Consider the following 20034-nt stretch of genomic DNA (forward strand, 5'->3'; position numbering starts at 1 on the left):
CAAGTGACAGAGTGCCAAGCAAGCCACAGGCCCTGAGTTCAACCCCCAGTACTGCCAAAACATAATACCTCATAATGTTGTTTAAAAAATGTGGATGCCTTTTGTGATCTCTAAATGCAAGAAGATGATAGTTTGGTTTTTTTTTCTTTTGCAAAAATTTGAGTCTGTTTGAGATATAAATGAGAAACCCATTCTGAAATCCAATCACTGCATTTTGGTCATATAAGTACAACAGATAATATGACACATTATTGTTGCAATGGAATAGAAATGATAGGGGTATGCCAACAAACACACCACACCTTCCAGAAAAGTCATCCTGACCCTTTTTATTGTTGAAATTAAAAAATAAAAGACACTTAAATACAATGGTGAACATATAGGGCAAAACAGAATCATAAAATTTAATGTTGAATTAAGCAGTGAGTTTCATGGCTGGGTCTCCAAGATGGCTTCGAGCCCCAAACCACTTACAAATGGGGATGTTCACAGTTAACGGCAATTGGTTTATAAGTGAGAGAATGGTCGAAGTTGTTCCAGTTGAACTTCCAGGGAAATTCTCTCCTCAAGAACATCCTGAAAAAACATGCAAAGTTACATTGTAAAATATATAAAAAGATTAACACATGTCTAATGAGCTCTGTGTTAAGAAAACAATTCATATTTGTCCAGAAGATTCAAAAGGACAGAGATTTCATAGTATTTTTTTTGGAGGGGGGATGCTGGTACAGGGTTCTAGGTTTTTGCTGACTAGTTGGAAGTTAAAAGCCTCACAGATTTGTGAAGGCTAGATTCAAACCTCAATCATCAGATGTCAGTCTCCTTAGTAGCTAAGATTATAGACATGAACAACAGGCAATTGGCTGTTAATAGCATGGGCCACCAGTACTCAGCTAGAGATTCCTATTTTACAAGTATATGTCACTGTACAAAGTCAATTTCTTTGTACATTCATGGTATTAAAATAAGATCCTAGCAATTAAGTCAGGTAATAAAACACCAATTACCACAAAACCAGTGTTTGCAACAGATGAGCATCAATGCATGAATTCTGCATAAAGCTTGTCCCCTAACTTATTAGAACAATTTGTTAACCTTGATTCTTTTGTATAGTGATGACATCTGATTATAGCAATTTCTGAATCTCACTGTTCTAGTTCCAAAGAGAAATACTCATTTCTTCTCTTTTTTCCCCTTTCTTTCGGTTGTGGGGCTTGAACTCAGGGCCTAGGTGTTGTCTCTGGGCTCTGTTGCTCTAGGCCAGGGCTCTACAACGTTGAGCCACAACACTATTTCTGGTTTTCTGGTGGTTAATTGGACTTGCCTGCCCCAGCTGGCTTTCAATCATGATCCTCAGATCTCAGCCTCCTGAGCAGCTAGGATTACAGATGTGAACTACTGGCACCCGTCAATTTTTTTTTTAAATAAAAATTAAAAATGTTATAGAAATAGTGATGCTTTATATATACATAGAATAAGGCAATCTGTAATAAAATTGAGTTAAAAATTCCTAAGATTCAATGGCTTGTACATTTTGTTTTTTGGTACTGGTCCTTGGGCTTGAATTCAGGGCCTGGGCGCTGTCCTTGAGCTTTATCTGCTCAAGGATCGTGCTCTACCACTTGAGCCACAGCTCCACTTCCAGCATTTTGGGTAGTTGATTGGAGAGAAGAGTCTCATGGACTTTCCTGCCTAAGCTGGCTTTGAACTGTGATCTTCAGATCTCAGCCTCCTGAGTATTTAGGATTACTGCTGTGAGCCACTAGAGCCTAGCTCCAGTTTGAGTAAAGTTTCAATGTAAGCCTAGGAATTGTTGGATCACTTTTCACCTTTTCCTGAAAATCTGAGGAGCTCTGACTCCATGAGACTTCCCAAATAAAAGATTCAGAAACCCTATTACCTTTAATTGCTGCTGCAATTCACTATTCAATCTGGCCAAAACTGTGTTGGTTTCCTTATTGCGTCTAATTGATGCCTGGATAGCTTTTTTATCTTTCCCAACAGATCTGTGGAGATAAAGGAGACAAAAGTCATGATCTTCATTTCTTCAAAACAACCACCTTCCCCCCAAAGTTGCTTCCCCTCTCTCATTTTGGCAGCACAAAATTTGAATTCAGAGCCTCAAGCGTGTGGCCACTTGAGCCATGTCTCCAGCCTTAGAACATCTCAGCACAGTCTTCGTACCTTTGCCCGTGAGGCAGCTGATGCTGCAGACAGATGCTAGCAAGCCTAGTTTATTGTTTCAAATGGGGTCTTGCTAAGTTTTTTTTTTGCTTAGGGGTGGCCCCAACCCTCCACCTTCCCAATCCGCCTCCTGAGAAGCTGAGGTTACTGGTATGTGCCACCATGCCTTGCCTTTTTTGATTTTGCTTCTTTCTTGTGATGCTAGGGGATCAAACTCAAGGTCTGCACATGTTGGCAAGAAGTCAACCACTGGGTTACAGCCCCAGCCTTTTCTGACTTATTTCTAAGCATGGAAGGGAGAGAATTACCTTTTCACTTATTAGCATGGCTCAATCACGTTACCTGGGAATAGAAGGCTGTGATGCGAGAACAGCAGGCGAGACGCCCGTCTTTTGTGTATGCTCATCCACATCCGGCCTTAATTCATCTTCTGATTTTAATCTTCTCCGAACAGGTTTAGGTGGTGGAGCAAGAGGTGTTGTGCCTTTGCTCTAGAAAACAAGATACCATTAATAATGACCAGTTGTGAAGATACCCATGGTTGGTTAGAACTCTACAACACCATTTGCTTTCTTTAAGCTACTTGTTCTTAAAAAAAAATTAAGTGTTGTTTACTTAAAATATTTTGTTAGCTGGGGGCTGGTGGCTCATGCCTATAATTCGAGCTACTCAGGAGGCTGAGAGCTGAGGATCACAGTTCAAAGCCAGCTCAGGCAGTAACTCCCCTTTTTTTTGGTCGGTTGTGGGACTTGAACTCTGGGCCTGGGCGCTGTCCCTCAGCTTTTCAGCTCAAGGCTAGAGCTCTACCACTTGAGCCACAGCGCCACTTCTGGTTTTCTGGCTGTTTATTGGGGATAAGAGTCTCACAGACTTTCCTGCCCAGGCTGGCTTTGAACCGTGATCCTCAGATCTCAGCTTCCTGAGTAGCTAGGATTACAGGTGTGAGCCACGACACCAGGCTTCCCACTGAGACTATCTCCAATAAACCACCAGAAAACTGGAAGTGGGGCTGTGGCTCAATGGTAGAGCGTGAGCCTTGAGCTGAAGAACGCAGGGACAGCACCCAGGCTGTTCAAGCCCCGTGACCAACCAAAAAAAGAAAAAAATGTGCTTATTTGTTGGCATGAGGAGACAATGTACAATAGGAAAGATGATTCTAGTTGACATCACAATCATGACCATATGCCTAAGTTCCTTGAGGTCCAAATATGATTCTAGGCTACGAAAGTAAGTTTCAACATAAACATGAATCATGCGTCCTTTAGCAACAAAGGAAGTCTCCAGACACATGCAGTCATCATTATCTAAAGAATTTCTACGCCAGCAATCCCCCCTTACTATTCTAGTAAGTACAAGTATCCAGAAAGTACAACTTAAGCCCTTCCAGAAACACACGTTGCTATTAGGTATGTTTGGAAGATTATACAAAAAAAGTTACTAAACTTGTTCCATTATGGGCATGTGTATTAATATTTGCAATATAAACCTCATAAATGAGGTAAGAATTGGCAGAAGGGAAGGAAAAATACCTGGCAAAGTAAACATAGCAAAATAGTATTGGGATAATCAAGGCAATGGGATTAATGATGCACATTTGAAAATTAACTCAACTTTTCTATATATTTAAATTTTTTCATCATAAACTGTTGGAGGAATTTTATTTTCTCTAAAACAGTTAAAATTAAGATCATAGCCAGGTGTGGCTCAAGCCGGTAACCCTAACCATTTGGGAGGCTGAGATTTAGGGGACCATGGTTTGAGGCCAGCCCAGGCATGAAAGTATACGAGACTCCATCTCAGTCAATGGCTGGGTTCAGTAACAGAAGCCTGTCATCTCAGGGAAAATCACAGTCTAAGTCAGCCTAAGCATAAAGCAAAACCCTATCCTGAAAGTAATCAACACAGAAAGGGTCTGGAGGTGTATCTCAGATGCAGAGTACCTGCTTAGCAAGCCAAGGCCCTGAGTTCAATCTCCAGTACTGCCAAAACCAAAAATACAGTAACAACAACAAAAACCCAAACACAGATTAAGCAGTACTGCCAAAACCAAAAATACAGTATCAACAACAACAACAACAAAACCCAAACACAGAGTAAGCCAAGTATGGTGGTGTATGCCTCTAATTCTGGCACTTAGGTATACATTTCTAGCCTCCCTCCATCTCTTTTCCCTTCCTTCCCTTCCTCTCTCCCTCCCTTTCTCTCTTTCTTTCTTTCTTGTTGGTCGTGGGGCCTGAACTCTGGCCCTCAGCTCTTCAGCTCAAGGCTAGTGCTACATCACATAGCCACTTCTGGCCTCTTCTGTTTATGTGGGTGCTGAGGAATCGAACCCAGGGCTTCATGCATGCAAGGCAAGCACTCATTCACTGAGCCAACTTCCTAGCCCCTTCTTTTTTTTTTTTTCCCCAGTACTGGGGCTTGAATTCTGGGCTTGGGTGCTGTCCCTGAGCAACTTTGTTAAAGGCTAGCACTCTAACACTTCCAGCTTTTCCTCTGATTAATCAGAGATAACAGCCTCACTGACTTTCCTGCCCAAGCTGGCTTCAAACGATGATCCTCAGAACTCAACCTCCTGAGTGGCTAGGATTACAGGCATGAGCCACTGGCGCCTGGCCCTTTTTTGTTTTTCTGATACCAGGTCTCCTTATAGAGCCCAAGTTAGTCTTGAATTCACTGTGTAATCCAGACCACCCTTTGAACTCTTGAGTCTTTTGTTCCAACCTTCCCAAGAGTGCTGGAATTACAGGTATGTGCTACCAATGTCTCACTTAGCTCTTTGTTTCTGAAAATCATCTCACTTAATTTGTACATACACAAGCTATTTATATCCTAAGACTTTTTGCATACCACATTGGCAGGGGTACTAGCAGCTGTCTTTTCTTCAATTTTACTATCTGTTTTGGCAACTCGAAGAGAACTTGCAGGATCAGAGGCCTTTTCAACCTACAGATGAAAGTATCACAACCGTTAACTATAAATAACATAATTATGAATACAGCATATAAAAAATAACAGATTAAAATATCAAGAAAATATTCTCATGAAATCTGAGGATAACAAGGAACGTTAAAAATTCTAGGTAAATGACTTTCTCAACTACAGAATGAGAGAAGGAGCGAGGTACCGGCTATGAGCAACAGAGTGAGGACGGAATCACACTGTGCCAGTCCAGGTACAGGGAAGTACTGTGGCTGGGGAAGTGAGGTACCATCCAGGGGCGTAGGCACTAGGTCCCGGACACACCTGTACTTGCCCTCAGGCTCATTCCCCTCCCTAGGTGCAGGAGTCCATTCCCTGAAGGGTCAAGTAAAGTGCATTCCTCTGGCCTCTCCAACTCTGTATTAATGTTTGATGATTTAGATTCTTAGAGACATTCCTTGCTGCTAGTCTCCTGGAATGCTGACTACAAAGATTAAATTCTGGCATTGTGAACATTTTACTTAACTAAGGTGACTTATGCAAACTGTGTATATTTGTAGTCATCATAGCCTCTTACCTTATGGAAATCTTTACCAACTCACTTGTTTAGAGCCTTAGCAATGAATCTCCAGAGCAATGTTTCAGTTGGGCCACATTACGTAGATGTACATGTCTATCATACCCTATCTACCTGAAGCAGATTTAGTTTCTTAGTAAGCATAAAATTGCAGACAAGGGGCTGGGAAAGTGGCTTAGTGGTAGAGCGCTTGTCTTGCATGCATGAGGCCCTGGGTTCGATTCCTCAGCACAACATAAGCAAAAAGAAAAAAGCTGGAAGTGGCGCTGTGGCTCAAGTGGTAGAGTGCTAGCCTTGAGCTGAAGAGCTGAGGGACAGCGCCCAGGCCCAGAGTTCAGACCCCACGACCAGACCCCCCTCCCCCAAGAAAAAACAAAAACTGCAGACAAGTGTTGAAGGCCAGTCAAAAAGTTAAGAAACACTGACTTAGGGAATAAAAACCTTTAAAAGAGGCAGAAGCAGACATTTCACTGATATCCTGTATAATTCTATCTGTCTTTCCAGGAGTCCTGTTTACAGCCAGGCTTTACAAGTGTGATATGGGAAGAGACTACCTCAAACTAGCTAAGCCCTTGAGAACTGACCGGTAAAGCCTCTGGATGTTTCTCAGCGTCATCATCATCTTCTTCAGTTACATTTGATGCAGCAAATACTTCAAATTGGCTAAAATCTGCAAAATTTGGTTGTTCTGGAATCTGCTGAGGTGAGGTACTAGTGTGAGTTATTAGGCCGTCAGCATCTACTGGGCGATGCACAGTGGGACCAGGTGCCTATACAACAGTGTACAACAAAACAACAAACCTCATATTGCATTCACAGTGTTACACAGTAGCCTTGTCTTTGAAAACATATCATAAAATGACATTCCTTCTGTTTGGAATGTCCTCTCTCCATTAAGTATCAATTGGTCTTTTAAACATACAAGCCTTACTTCTTTCACGTTAACTTATTCTACTAATACATCCACTGCAGCCCGTCAATTTTGACCTGAAAGGGATGCAGACTAGAAGTTACCTAATGCTTATTTCACTGATATAGTAACTTAGTCAGAGGCAAAGTGGGTCACTGTGAGTCACGTGCTCAATCCAGGACAAATGGATACCTCCCATCTCCTGCTCCATTGTTCTTTCCACTAAATCCTCTTTTATCAAGATGCTAATCATCTGCTTCATTTTTCAAGTTAAACCCAGGTAATTACCGAAATTTTCATCTTTCAAAATAATAATATTTAGCTTAAAAAATTTAGTGCTTTTAAGGACAATCACTAGGTAAGCCCTGACTGCTCAAGTAACTGCAGTAGCTGGCGTGTGTAGTGAGTGCCTTGGGGAGTTACCTGTGAGGGCTGAGGTCTGGGAGGCACTGCAGGAGGGTGGCTAGCGACTCCAGCCTGTTGCTGGCCTGTGTGAATACACAACTCTTTTTAGGTAACTGTACAATCACTTTGCTAACAGGAAAAACAGGCAAATGAGTGTGACTTCATGGAAGCAATACTTGGTAAATATTAGAAGGTAGATACTATCTTGTAAAATGGTCTACATGTAACTTAATGGCCGAATCTCACAAACCTGACTCAACTTCATTTCTTGTCACCTCTACAACTACATGAGCCTCTTGATAAGTCTTTCCTGTTTCCATAGAAGTATATATTCTTGTTTTTCCCCCTTCTATGTTTTTGCTTGCTTCTTAGCAATCAGATATGAGACATTCAAATTTTTCCTTTTATCTAATACTTTACCATCCCTAGTTATAGCAAAGCATCTCAAGTAGCACATCAGTCTTACTTATTAGCTCAAATGTCCGGTGGCCTGTTGATCCTTCATACTTTTCCTCACCATTCCAAACTGATTGCATCACTCTCTTGCTCTAAGGTTTCTGTTTTAGTCAAGACTGAAACAATACTGTCAGCTGTACAAACACTGAAATCTTTGAGTCATGATTCTTCTTGGTCCTTCATTAGCCAATTTAAGGCCTATCACCTGGCCCCACATTACCACATAGTCTTTAAAAAAATTTCCTAGGTCATCTTTTTTATTTGTATTCAAACACACTTTTGATAGCCACTATGAAAAAAACATATCCTCTCATTTTATATCCTTAATACAAATAAATTCAAAAATAAGACAAAGAAAAATGCAAAGAAAATGATGAGATTTAGATAAACTTTAAAATTAAGTTATAAGCTGGGCATATGGTAAACATCTGTAATCTCTCAGACTGGAGGATCATGAGTGAGGCCAGCCTGGGCTACATAGTTAGGACTCTCCAAAAACACAAAATAAAGCCATGCACAGTGGCTCATGCTTGTATTCCTAGGTACTCAAAAGATAGCCTGAGCAGGAAAGTCTGTGAGACTCTTATTTCCAAGTAAGCTCCCAAAATGCCAGAAGTGGAGCTGTGGCACAAGTAGTAGAACACTAGCTTTGAACATAAGCACCCAGGACCAACACCAAAAAACAAACAAGCAAAAAACACCTCATACCTGTGGTGACTGCAAAAGTCCGGTTCATATCTAAGGATGATGATCTAGAATGGGAAGGCTGAGGCCTTGGAGGGGGAGGTGGTGGTGCAGTGTTATCAGGTGATGTTCCTGAATGAGACCTGCATTGTAAAATTCACCTTGTCACAATTGGTCATGCCACAGATATTGGAACTTTTTGCATACCTCCCCCTATCCCTGCCCTCTTCTCAGTCACTGGGCTTGAACTCAGGGCCTGGGCGCTATCCCTGAGCTCTTTTGCTCAAGGCTAGCACACTACCTCAGAGCCACTTCTGTTTTTTGAGTGGTTAAATGGTGATGAGTCTCACAGAGACATTTCTGCCTGGGGTTGGCTTTGAACCACAATCCTCAGATCTCAGCCTCCTGCATAGCTAGGATTATAGGCGTGAGCCACTAGTGTCTGGCTCCTTTTTGTATTTTAAGCATTCAAATTCTGCTAAGCAGTAAGGATCTTATTAGCATGAGAGTTTTTAAAGCAGTATTTGTCTAAGTATTAAATAACTAAATGTGGTGCTATTTATTTTATGTCTGAAACAAATGGTGTGCATGGCCAAAAATTTGTTTTTGTAAAGTTATATACAAAATTTCCAAAGCTGTGAGGAGAAAATATTTGTAACTATTTCAAGATACAAACTTAGGGCAATGCACTCAATTAAGGTAGTAATACTTCGAAAAATATATTTTCAAAATGAGAAACTATTTCAAATAGGGTTACTTTTCAACTCATGAAAATTCAGAAATGGTGGCTGGGGCTGAGTGTGGCTAACCCGTTCACTGTTGGTCATGGGGGTCGGGCCGTCTCACTGCAGGTGACTACACAGAAGCTCCTTGCCTTAGAGTCACACCTTGTAACTCTGAAAAGTATCTCCCTTGACTCTGGCAGTCTGACCTTCACATATAGGGATAAAAAGATTAAATCCAACCGTTTGAAAATGCTGAGAAACACAGGAAGAAATACATGGAGAATCTGAAAGGAAGCACACAGCTTTTCCGATTCTGTAAATTCTTTGGAAATTTTACGTTGTAGTCTCTACATCCTCAGCCCCAGGCACTGTGGCAAAAGGATACTTGCAACATGCCAAAGGGAGGGGAGAAAGAGGCCTCTGTCCTGCTCACAGCTTTTAATGGATGTATAAGCCCTGGAGACGAACCTCTTGTCATGCTGTGCCCAATCACACATTTTGTTTGTGCCTGTAAAGTTATGTGTAATGTAGGTTTTCAGAGGTAGGCTACCAGGGGGTTGGGCTTTTGAACATTTTAATACAGACAATTCCTTTGACTACACATTTAACATTTAAACAGACTCTCAATGTTCTTACTGTTTAACTACAAAAGAGGACACTGTTAAACTTCTATTGAAAAGTTACTCTTTTTAGGAAGTGGAGGTACGGCTCAAGTGGTAGAGCATCAGCCTTGAGAGAAAAGCTAAAAATTTGCAATAATACAAGGCCTTGGGTTCAAACCCCAGTATACTGGCACAAAAGAGGAAAAAAGTTACTCTTTTTAGATCTTCTATAAGGCACATGAAAAAAAAAGCAAGGGTCCCCTTTTCTATTCAAGTTTGGAATGAACAAAATCACTTATCTTTTACATAAACCAATAGGTAAGTAATCTAAAAACTTCCAGAAAACAAAATAATTTGTTCTTTCTTCTAAATAACTTGAAAATTAAAATGCATCAATATTTCACACTTTTTATTGGCACAAATACTGACCTTTGACGAGTTACATTGCTCCCGATCTGTTCTGGGTCAGAAGTAAAAGAGTCTGAACTACTGTAACCATCTGCTGACAAATGGGATATGTCCTATTTAATAATAATCATTCTTTATTTTTTGCTCTATCTACCCCCAACAAATAAGTGATAGTGCTTTAAGTCAGAGATATCCAAAGAATGCTAACAGGCTAACAGTTACTAACTATAAAAAATTAAATATCAACCAAATAAATCATGCATATTCATACAGGAGAGAGAATATTTAATGACATAAATATTAGAAAGAAATCACAAAATAATGTGTTATGATTGTACATTATAGAAAAATGTAATTATAAGCTAAGTATGCCTTGAGGAATGCTTGGGCCACAAATGTTTCAGGTTCTTTCAGATTTTAGATATCTGAACTTGAAGTTCAGATAGGAGGAGGTAGGAGGATCACCAGCCTCAGGCAGTTCTGAAGGAGAACATTCCCCTCTACACAGTGCACATCCTGCGGACAGGACCCAAGTCCAAGCGCAAAATGTGAAATTCATTTATGCTTCAAATCTACTTTAAATACACAGTCTGAAAGTGATTTCACACAGCATTTTTAGTATGTCTGTATTCTCATTTGTCATGTGAAATCAACACATCACATTTTGTATTTTCAGATTAGGATTGTTCAACCTTGCATTATAAGTGCATAGGACAAGGATAAAAACTGACAACCATTGGACAAATGATCACTTGTGAAACACTGTAAATATGAGTAATTATTTTCTTGATTTTGTTTATAAATGTGAAAAAGTCATTTCAAGGAAAAAAAAACAATGTTAAAAACAAAAAAGAAGAAGACGGGTGCTGGTAGCTCACGCCTGTAATCCTAGCTACTCAGGAGGCTGAAATGAGGATCATGGTTCAAAGACAGCCTGGACATTAAAGTCTCCATGAGATTCTTTTTTTTTTGGGGGGGGGGAGAAGGGGTCTGGTCATGGGGCCTGAACTCTAGGCCTGGGCACTGTCCCTCAGCTCTTTAGCTCAAGGCTAACGCTCTATCACTTGAGCCACAGCGCCACTTCCGGCTTTTTTCTTTTTGCTTATGTGGTACTGAGGAATCGAACCCAGGGCCTCATGCATGCAAGACAAGCACTCTACCACTGAGCCATCTTCCCAGCCCCCTCCATGAGATTCTTTTTTTTTTGGGGGGGGGGGTCCGGTTATGGGGCCTAAACTCTGGGCCTGGGCGCTGTCCCTGTGCTCTTCGGCTCAAGACTAGCGCTCTACCTCTTGAGCCACAGTGGCACTTCCGGCTTTTTTCTTTTTGCTTATGTGGTGCTGAGGAATCGAACCCAGGGCCTCAGGCATGCAAGGCAAGCGCTCTATCACTGAGCCACCTTCCCAGCCCCTCCATGAGATTCTTATTGCCAATTAACCACTCAAAAACTGGAAGTGGCACTGTGGCTCAAGTGATAGAGTGCTAGCCTTGAGCACAAAGATGCTCAGAAACAGTAACCACAGAGTTCAATCCCTATAACCAAAGGAAAAAAAGAAGAATCTGACATAGAATAAAATTTCTTAAACAAAAATAGAACTTATGATGTCAGAGGCCCCTGATTTTCCTTCAAAGTAACATCAATTTCAATTTCCTCAAAGTCTAAGGAAGCAGCAGAGTATCCCAAAAGCTAACTAGTAGGAGTTGTGACAGAATTAAAAAAAAACAACAACTCTATCCTCTACATTTTGGAGGGATACTTGACATGCTTCTACGAATTATCAACAGATGAGACTGGGTGTTTCATTTAGTTTCATTTCAAAATTCAGCCTTTTCCTATCTTCTGTAAAATCACAAACTGGTTGATAAAAGAAAGATGCCAAAGTGAACATATTTCCTTTTGGATGAACTAATAGAAATCTCAAATTGTAGATGACTGAGGTGGAACTCTATCCTTTACTACTGCTGCTCTCACAGCTTTTCTCATCTCTAGTTGTAGAGACCCAGAGCTCTGGAGTCGCCCTGACTCCTCTCTCATACCTTACACCACACAAATAAGCAAACCTTGTGGCCAGTACCTACATAATGTACAAAATACAGCCCCCTAAATGTGACCACTTCTCAGCCTTTCTATTGTTCCCATTATAACTGAGCCACCATCCTCTTTTCCTAGATTATTGTAACCATCTCCTAAACTGTCTCTCCCTGTTTCAGTACTTTTCTTCTGGCTTATCACTAAGACAGGTAGAGCAACCCTGTTAAAAAAGGTCAGGGGCTAGGAATGTGGCATAATGGTGGAGTGCTTGCCTAGCAATTCCTGGGTTCAATTCCTCAATACCACATGAACAGAAAAAGCCATAAGTGGCGCTGTGGCTCAAGTGGTAGAGTGCTAGCCTTCAGCCCAAAAAAAAAGCTCAAGGACAGTGCCCAGGCCCTATGTTCAAGTCCCAAGGTCAGATCCTTTCATTCCTCCATTTGAAATTTTGCTTTTCATCTCACTCAGAACAAATCAGTCTTACGTACCTTCTTGTTACTATTCTGTTATGTAGTACTTCTGCTATAAAATATGCCAACTAATTCTATTCCGGAGATCTGCTTACTGTCCCAGTAGAAGCAAACTTCCTACCTCAATGCTTTATATTTGCTGTTCTTACGTCTTGGTCTTCTTTACTTAAAATTCTCTCATCTAAATCCCTCAGTTCCTTCAAGTTTTAACTCTTGGAACTTATCTTTTAATACAGCCTTCTTTATCTTCTTAAATGGCACTTCTCTTTCCATCCAGCCTTGCTTTATTTTTTTGATGATCTGGGGCTTGAACATATGGCCTGGTCAATGCCCTTGAGCCTCTTTGTGTGAAGGCTAGCAGTCTAACACATGAGCCACAGCACCACTTCTGGATTTTCCTGAGTAGTTTATTTGAGCTAAGAGTCTCATGGACTTTCCTGTCTGGGCTGGCTTTGAACTGCAATCCTCAGATTTCAGCCTTCTGAGTAGCCAGGATTACAGGTGTGAGACACTAGGGCTGGGGTCATCTGGTCTTATTTTTATCCATGGGATTTATTACCTGCTGATTCACAAATTATTTTTCCCTCCTCTTCTTTTATCTTCCTTATAGAAATCAAACTCTATTTGGGCAAAGAGTTCTGTTTTTTGCTTTGTTTACCACAGTGATCAAAACTTGGTATAGAGCATTGACATTGGCTTAATGAATGAACATTCCCAATGTTTTCTGAGAAAACAGCCATAAGAAAGAGCCAAGAGACTAAACTGAGAAAGATGACAAGCAGACAGCCTGCCTTAAAGCAGGTGTTAATTATGGATGGCCATTTAATAAAAATTTGGTAGTGTTAATAAAAGACTTGACTATTATCCACTTTACTCAGTGAAGACAATACTAAATGGCTATAACACTTAAATTATTCAGAACCTAAATCCAGACTTCATAAAATCATATGGGATATGTGACACTATCTTTCACTTACCTACAGTATTTCCAGAAGCAAATTTCACTGATGAATTGACTTTACTTTCTTCTGAAAGATCAGATGGTTTCACAAGTAAGGGACTAGTCGGATTGGTATGATCTAGTAGAGAATTAACAAGTAAAAATATAAAATACAGGCATCTAAATCCATACATTCATAAAAACTCAGAGCACAAGACTTCATTTAGATATTTCTAAGTGTCAGATAAATCTATGTGATATCAGGCAACATAATTTATTTGTTAGTTGTGGGGCTTGAACTTGGGGCCTGGGCACTGTCCCTGAGCCTCTTTGTGCTCTACCATTTGAGTCACAGTGCCACTTCCGATATGTGAGTGGTTAATTGGACACAGAGTCTCACAGGGACTTTTTTTCTGCCTAGGCTAGCCTTGAACTGTGATCCTAAGATCTCAGCCTCCTGAGTAGCTAGGATTATAGGCATGAACCAATGGCAGCTGGTTGCATAATATTTTATTTTAAATAAAACAAATTAAGCCTATTTGTGTACAATCTCTTTAACTGCCATAAGGAAAATACCTTATAATAAAAAAATTAGTTTGCATCTTCTCATCCCTTTAATCACCTACACACAGACCATAGAAGTAATTTGTGCTGCTTTATATGGAAAAGAAGACATATTTACCTTGGAGAAACTTTTAACTACAACACTTCGTCTAAAATGAGAGGAAATTCCAAAAGTTCAAATAAAGCATACAATTTCCAAAAATTTATTCAGAGGCCAAAATTTGTTTTAATATATATCTCTTCAAAGACTGATATACATTAGATATAAAATTACAATAGTGCTAGAAGTCTCGAGTAGCAGAAACATATTTTCAAATGATCTCATGTTAAAATTTTATCATTTAAAATCACTAGTAATTTTAAAACTGCAATATAAGCAAATGTGTGCAAACTCATACACTATACTTAGTATTGAATTTAAAAAAAGCAATCACCACTAATTTAAAAAAATAGGAAAAAAAAGTAACTATGAAGAAATATGAACCTTCACAGAATAATTAGCCATTTTAGAGATGAAACTGAAATACATCCTAATGACAACCTCCTTACCACTGCCAGTTCTTTTAAGTTCCATTTCCTGCATGTGGATTTTGCTTGGAGTCATTCGAATGGGAACTGGATGAACAATAGCAGTATCCTAGAGACAAATGCACAAACTGTATTAAAAATGCCAAGCTAACACCATGAAATGATCAAAACTAACAAAACTAAAAGATGGTGAATAGACACCAATAGCATTACAGTAAAAATGAGAAAAAAATTAAAATTAAAAGCTCTAGAATTTTATTGAAATCAAGTTTACTGCATAAGCAGAATAATCTGATTTTATGAAGTATATCTTAAATTGAGTGATTAAAAATTTGCACAGAAAGTGCCCTGATAAAACATAGTTGAAGAAAATATTCAAAAGCAAAGCAGGGCACAATTTGATGAAATTATAAAAATGTTAATTTTAAGATACACAGAATTGCTTCATGAAAACTCAAAGACTAACAGAATGAACACTTTTTTTTTAACTAAACTGTTAAAGAAAATTTGATGATTTTTTTTCACGTACTAAGCAAAGATAATTAGATGATTGCTCTCCTTCAATAGTAGGCTCAATACATACTCTCTACTGATTATTTCAAACTGCTTAGATAAGATTTTAAAATTTAAATTTAGTATAAAATGTTCACAAAGTATTATTTAAAAAAAAACTCCAAGACTCCTACTCTAATATGCTAATACTTACACCAATTCTATGATTATAATATGTCAGATATTTCTAGACTTTCTGTGAGGTAATTTTGGTTATAGGAGTAACACAGCTAGTAGTACTGACTATCAAAAAGGATTTGGAAAGAGAAAAGACAAGGAAGAGAAGATGAAACAAACAGTAGCATCTCGGAAAGGGAAGGCAAACAGAGCAGGCTCCGGCAGCCAGGAGGCCTAGCTTTGGGCCTAGACCACTGGGGGAGGAGTAAATCTGAACTCTGGGAAACATAAATATTTGGCTCCACAGTAACAGAGTGGCTGAGAACATGAGGAATCATTCCATACTTTTTATGTTCTGTAGTTAAAAACTGAACTCGAAATCCTTAAATGTTAAGTATCTGGTGATCAGCTGAGTTTACAATGTAGTGTGGAAGATACTGACTTTTATTTTACACTGGACATTGTTTTGGTAATAATACTGAGTTAACACTCAGCCTTCTGAGAGGGAGAATTACATTTCTACATATGGCTTCTTATTTAACAGATCTTCTTGGCTTACTTGCATTATCCCTACATTCAAACAATTTATTACAAATTTTTTATAGTTACTATCTTGATAAAATCATTCATAGTAATTTTCTGCCGTAACCAGTGAGAATCTGAACAAAGTTCATTCTTTGTGTTATGTGTTTGCCTATACTAGGGCTTAAACTGAGGAGTCCTTAGCTCTTTCCACTCAAGGTGGGTACTCTACCACTTGAGCCACAGATCCACTTCCAGCTATTTGGTGATTAATTGGAGATAGTCTTATGAACTTTTCTGCCTGGGCTGGATTTAAACCACAATTCTCAGATCTCAGTCTCCTGGGTATTAGAATTGTGAGCCATGGGTGCCTGGAAGTTTATTCAATTAATCAATAAAGAACACTTCTCCTATAACACTAAAATTATAGTTACAAAGATCAGTAAATACAGAAAAAAAAGTTTAGATTTCTCATAAAATAATGAGAGATTCTCAAGAAAATATTTGTAAAAATACATTAAAAGCACTCAATTATATTTATGGTTATAAAAACATGGTTTTATATATGATATTCTATTTTCCTAATTTACAATGTTTATATATCGACAATCTTTGCTAATCTGGTAGCAATTAGTGATTTCTCATTCAGTTTTATTCTTTGCTGATGACTGACTATTCCAAATTCTGAAGTCTAAATTCAAGCTTAAAATACTAATTAACCATTCTTTATTTTCCTAGAGCTTTCTGCAACCATAGAAATAAAAGGACTGACCATAAAAGTTTAAACACTAGAACTGACATTCATACATCTGTGATTTTTTTCCCTAAGAAGTGAGAAGAACATCATCATTGTTAAGCTAAATATTTATATCTGTATTTTCTTTCAGTCTTGAGTCAATTTATTTTGCCTCTAAGTCTTACTTTTTTTTTTTTTTTTTTGGTGCTGGTACTGGGGTTTGAACTTTGGCCTTTCCATTCTCTTGACTTTTTTTTGTTTTTGTTTTTTTTTGGTCAGTCATAGGGCTTGAACTCTGGGCCTCAGCTCTTCAGCTCAAGGCGAGCGCTCTACCACTTGAGCCACAGCGCCACTTTCTTGACTTTTTTTTTTAATATGGCTAGTGTTCTACCACTTGAGGCACACCTCCATCTCAGCTTTTTGATGTTACTTGGAGGGAAGAGTCTCTTGGATTTATCTGCCTGTGCTGTCTTCAAACTTCAACCCTCAAATCTTAGGCTCCTCAGTAGCTAGGATTATAGGTATGAGTCACTGATACCAAGGGTAGATTTTTACACATAGTGCTCTTGTCTTGTTTAGATAGTCATGTTACTATGAATAATTATTTACATGTTTTGTAAGGGTTAGAAAATAACTTCATTTATTGTTAACTCAAACCTTCCTTCCCATAAAAAGTAAAATTAACTGAACTGCATAATAACTATGAGAAATAAATAGAAAAGTGAAAGCTTAAGGAAATTTATACATAAGCTTTTAGTTTATAGAACTTATCACTTCCCAAGAGATCTTAGTCTTTTTTTTTTTGGCCAGCTGTGGGGCTTAAACTCCGGGCCTGGGCGCTGTCCCTCAGCTCTTCAGCTAAAGGCAAGCACTCTACCACTTGAGCCACAGCGCCACTTCCAGCTTTTTTCTTTTTGCTTATGTGGTGCTGAGGAATCAAACCCAGGGCCTCATGCATGCAAGGCAAGCGCTCTACCACTGAGCCACCTTCCCAGCCCCCTTTGTAGCATTTTCAAAGCAATATAGTAAGTCACAAGAAGACAATACAGGCTCCTGTGTAGGAGAGGAGGCTAACCAGTAGCTGTGCTATTTTGCTGAATTTCATCTTCTCTAACAAAACTCAACATACTAAAGGCTTATTATCACTGGGAATATTTTTTAAAAAATGACACTGCCTAAAAATACACAGTACATATTACAAAATTACATAATGAGTAAACATACAAAAATATTTACATGTCACTACACTGAAATAAGCAATATATTACAAAAACATACACATAATTAACAAATGATAACACAGTTACTAACCAAATCAACTGTCACAAATGCTTCTTTAGTCACATCTATCAGATTTCAAAACATAGTTTTCTGTCACCAAAATAATTAGAAAATATGAGGAATGGCTAAAAAATGTTCTTTCTACAATAAAGCACACAAAAACTGAAAAGCCTGCCAACAGGTCCCTCTAAGCACTACACGGAATCATGCATATCAGCAAAAACCACAATGAATGGAAATTGGGTTAATAAAATTAATTTCAAACAAGCAAGCTAAGTGATTGACTTACAGGATCAGCTGGTGCAATGTTAGAATCAAATTGGGTCAGAGTTTGTGAGCTTGAAGAGCGTTCACTAAATGTCTCCCACTGCTGAACAGACAGAGGAGAGACAAGTCAGCATGATGAGAAAGATGGAGTAGAAGATCACTGGAGAAGATCTAGCAAAGTCGTTCAGAGGTTGCATTGCAAGTTGTGTTGCACAGGTTTAACAAAATTCTGTAATTTTAATTTTCACAACCATTTTTATACTTATCTAGGGTGTCAACTTGTAATGTAAGCTGAACAGCCTCACAAACAATGCAGGGGAGCAATTTAATGCAATCTCTATGGAAGAGATTCAAGGCTTTACAGAACTAAGGCTCAAAAAAAACAAGAACAAAAACAAACCTATATAGCAACACAGTGTTAAGTTAAATAAATGGTCAAGTGCCACCAAGTAAGACAATAAAGAAATCTGTCTTAAATGGAAGAATAACTCCAAATTGTTCTTTAAAAACACAAAAATTTAAAGCATTTGTGATGCCAATGAATTGAAGCTTTGATCAAAACAAAGCAAGTCAGTGTACTTGCCAGTGCGACCCCTGAAAGATGATTCTATTATGTACGTGCACACTTTATACATATGCATAGATATTTAACAAAATATAATTGAAATAAGATGCAATAAATTATGGAGTATATGTTTGAGCTTATGTCAATCTGCAGCAAGTCAAATCCTCCCATCAGCACTACAAAAGGCCATGCCAGACCACAAGACAGAATTGCCAATCAGGTACCCACCTCCCCATGCTAGAAAATATCAGAATGCGGCCACATGAGAGCAAATCAAGCATCTGGGTATGTGTTATATGCAGAAGATGCATATGAAGTGCTATTTTTCTAAATGAGGCACACGAAGAAATATCATACCTCTTAAAATAGGTAGAATCAATTTCATTTGTTTTAGCAATTTTAGTAACAAGATAATATAGAATTTTTATAACAAACTTGTATTAAAACTGTTCTTTAAATTGAGTCTTAAAAATCAGTTGTTCCTTGAAGAGGAAAAATATCTACACATATACATATATACATACACATGTTTACACACAGACACAATTACTCCATTAATCAAAATCCTTTTTACAATTCATTTTAAGAAGGTATACATTTTATGCTTCAAAGTTCAACTTACTAATTAAAATAGTGATATATCCAATTTGAGAAGATATAGAAATTAAGATATTAGTGTATGATTATACTGTTGAAAACTGACTACAAAAAATGGCCACTACAATCACTAAACAACTTTTCCAACAGTTTAGTTTAATGTGGTAATTAAGATATATGGAGACATACTCATGCATTTAGTGTTCTGTGAATAAAGGGCCCCAAGAATTCATTACTTTGGGATATCACTTCATAGAAGTGATTCACCAATATTTAGTGATATAGTTCATTCTTCAATAGTTATTAATCCAAGAACTCAGAAGGAATTTCTGAAATTCTAATTACTGGCTGGGAAGTATGGCTCAAGTGGTGGAGTACTTGCCAAACAAGTGCAAAGTTCTCTAACTAAAGAAAAAAGTGTACAGTAGGAAATTGCCTAAAAGAAGGCATTCACCTATGTATTTTGCATGCATGAAGTTTAACTCAGTTTTACAAAACTGTATATAAGCTATTTGGAGGGCAGATAGCCTCATCTTCCTGACTCTGTAATGGTTAGGAGTAACAGGCTCTGGAATTAGACTTGGAACCCAAGTTGGATGATATACACTTGGGTCAGTAATGTAACCTGTACTTTGGCTTTACTATCTGTAATATGAATTTCCTTCTACCAAATTTTCTAAGTGTGTTACAATAACTTTGCCTCATCCATTCCACAGGTGCTAAAGAAATTACACATTGAAATAATATCAGTGCTTGTGGAAGACAAAAACATAATCTAAATTTTATTTCCTAAGTACATATTTTAATAGATTGCATCAAATTAGCTTAAAATCAATGTCTCATTAGAATTTTTTAATATACACAAAAATTGTGGTATTTATAATTACATTACCAAATATTATTGAATAAAACCTTGTGGGAATATGTATTAGAGAGAATGCAACTACCGGAGAATTGAGGATCTATACCTAGTCTTCAATGAAAACACACTCC

At 38.3% G+C, this 20034-nt stretch overlaps 1 protein-coding gene across 2 annotated transcripts in view; it reads right to left on the minus strand.

Annotated features, from left to right (window-relative positions):
* Positions 1–303: 303 nt before the first annotated feature.
* Positions 304–20034, minus strand: part of Reps1 (RALBP1 associated Eps domain containing 1) — a 68545-nt gene continuing 48814 nt past the window's right edge. Inside the window, exons 10-20 of one of the 2 annotated variants that reach the window (XM_013026900.1) lie at positions 17902–17982; positions 14426–14513; positions 13350–13451; positions 9892–9961; positions 8160–8278; positions 7014–7078; positions 6265–6450; positions 5032–5127; positions 2527–2675; positions 1901–2006; positions 304–576 (exon numbers count right to left, since the gene is read on the minus strand). In XM_013026900.1, the coding sequence (XP_012882354.1) occupies positions 508–576; positions 1901–2006; positions 2527–2675; positions 5032–5127; positions 6265–6450; positions 7014–7078; positions 8160–8278; positions 9892–9961; positions 13350–13451; positions 14426–14513; positions 17902–17982 (1131 nt within the window). In that variant the 3' untranslated portion in view covers positions 304–507. The remainder of the gene's footprint in view (positions 577–1900; positions 2007–2526; positions 2676–5031; positions 5128–6264; positions 6451–7013; positions 7079–8159; positions 8279–9891; positions 9962–13349; positions 13452–14425; positions 14514–17901; positions 17983–20034) is intronic. The other variant, XM_013026902.1, reaches the window with a different exon arrangement.

The sequence above is a fragment of the Dipodomys ordii genome, unplaced genomic scaffold (genome assembly GCF_000151885.1).
Source record: "Dipodomys ordii isolate 6190 unplaced genomic scaffold, Dord_2.0 Scaffold97, whole genome shotgun sequence".
NCBI lineage: Eukaryota > Metazoa > Chordata > Mammalia > Rodentia > Heteromyidae > Dipodomys > Dipodomys ordii.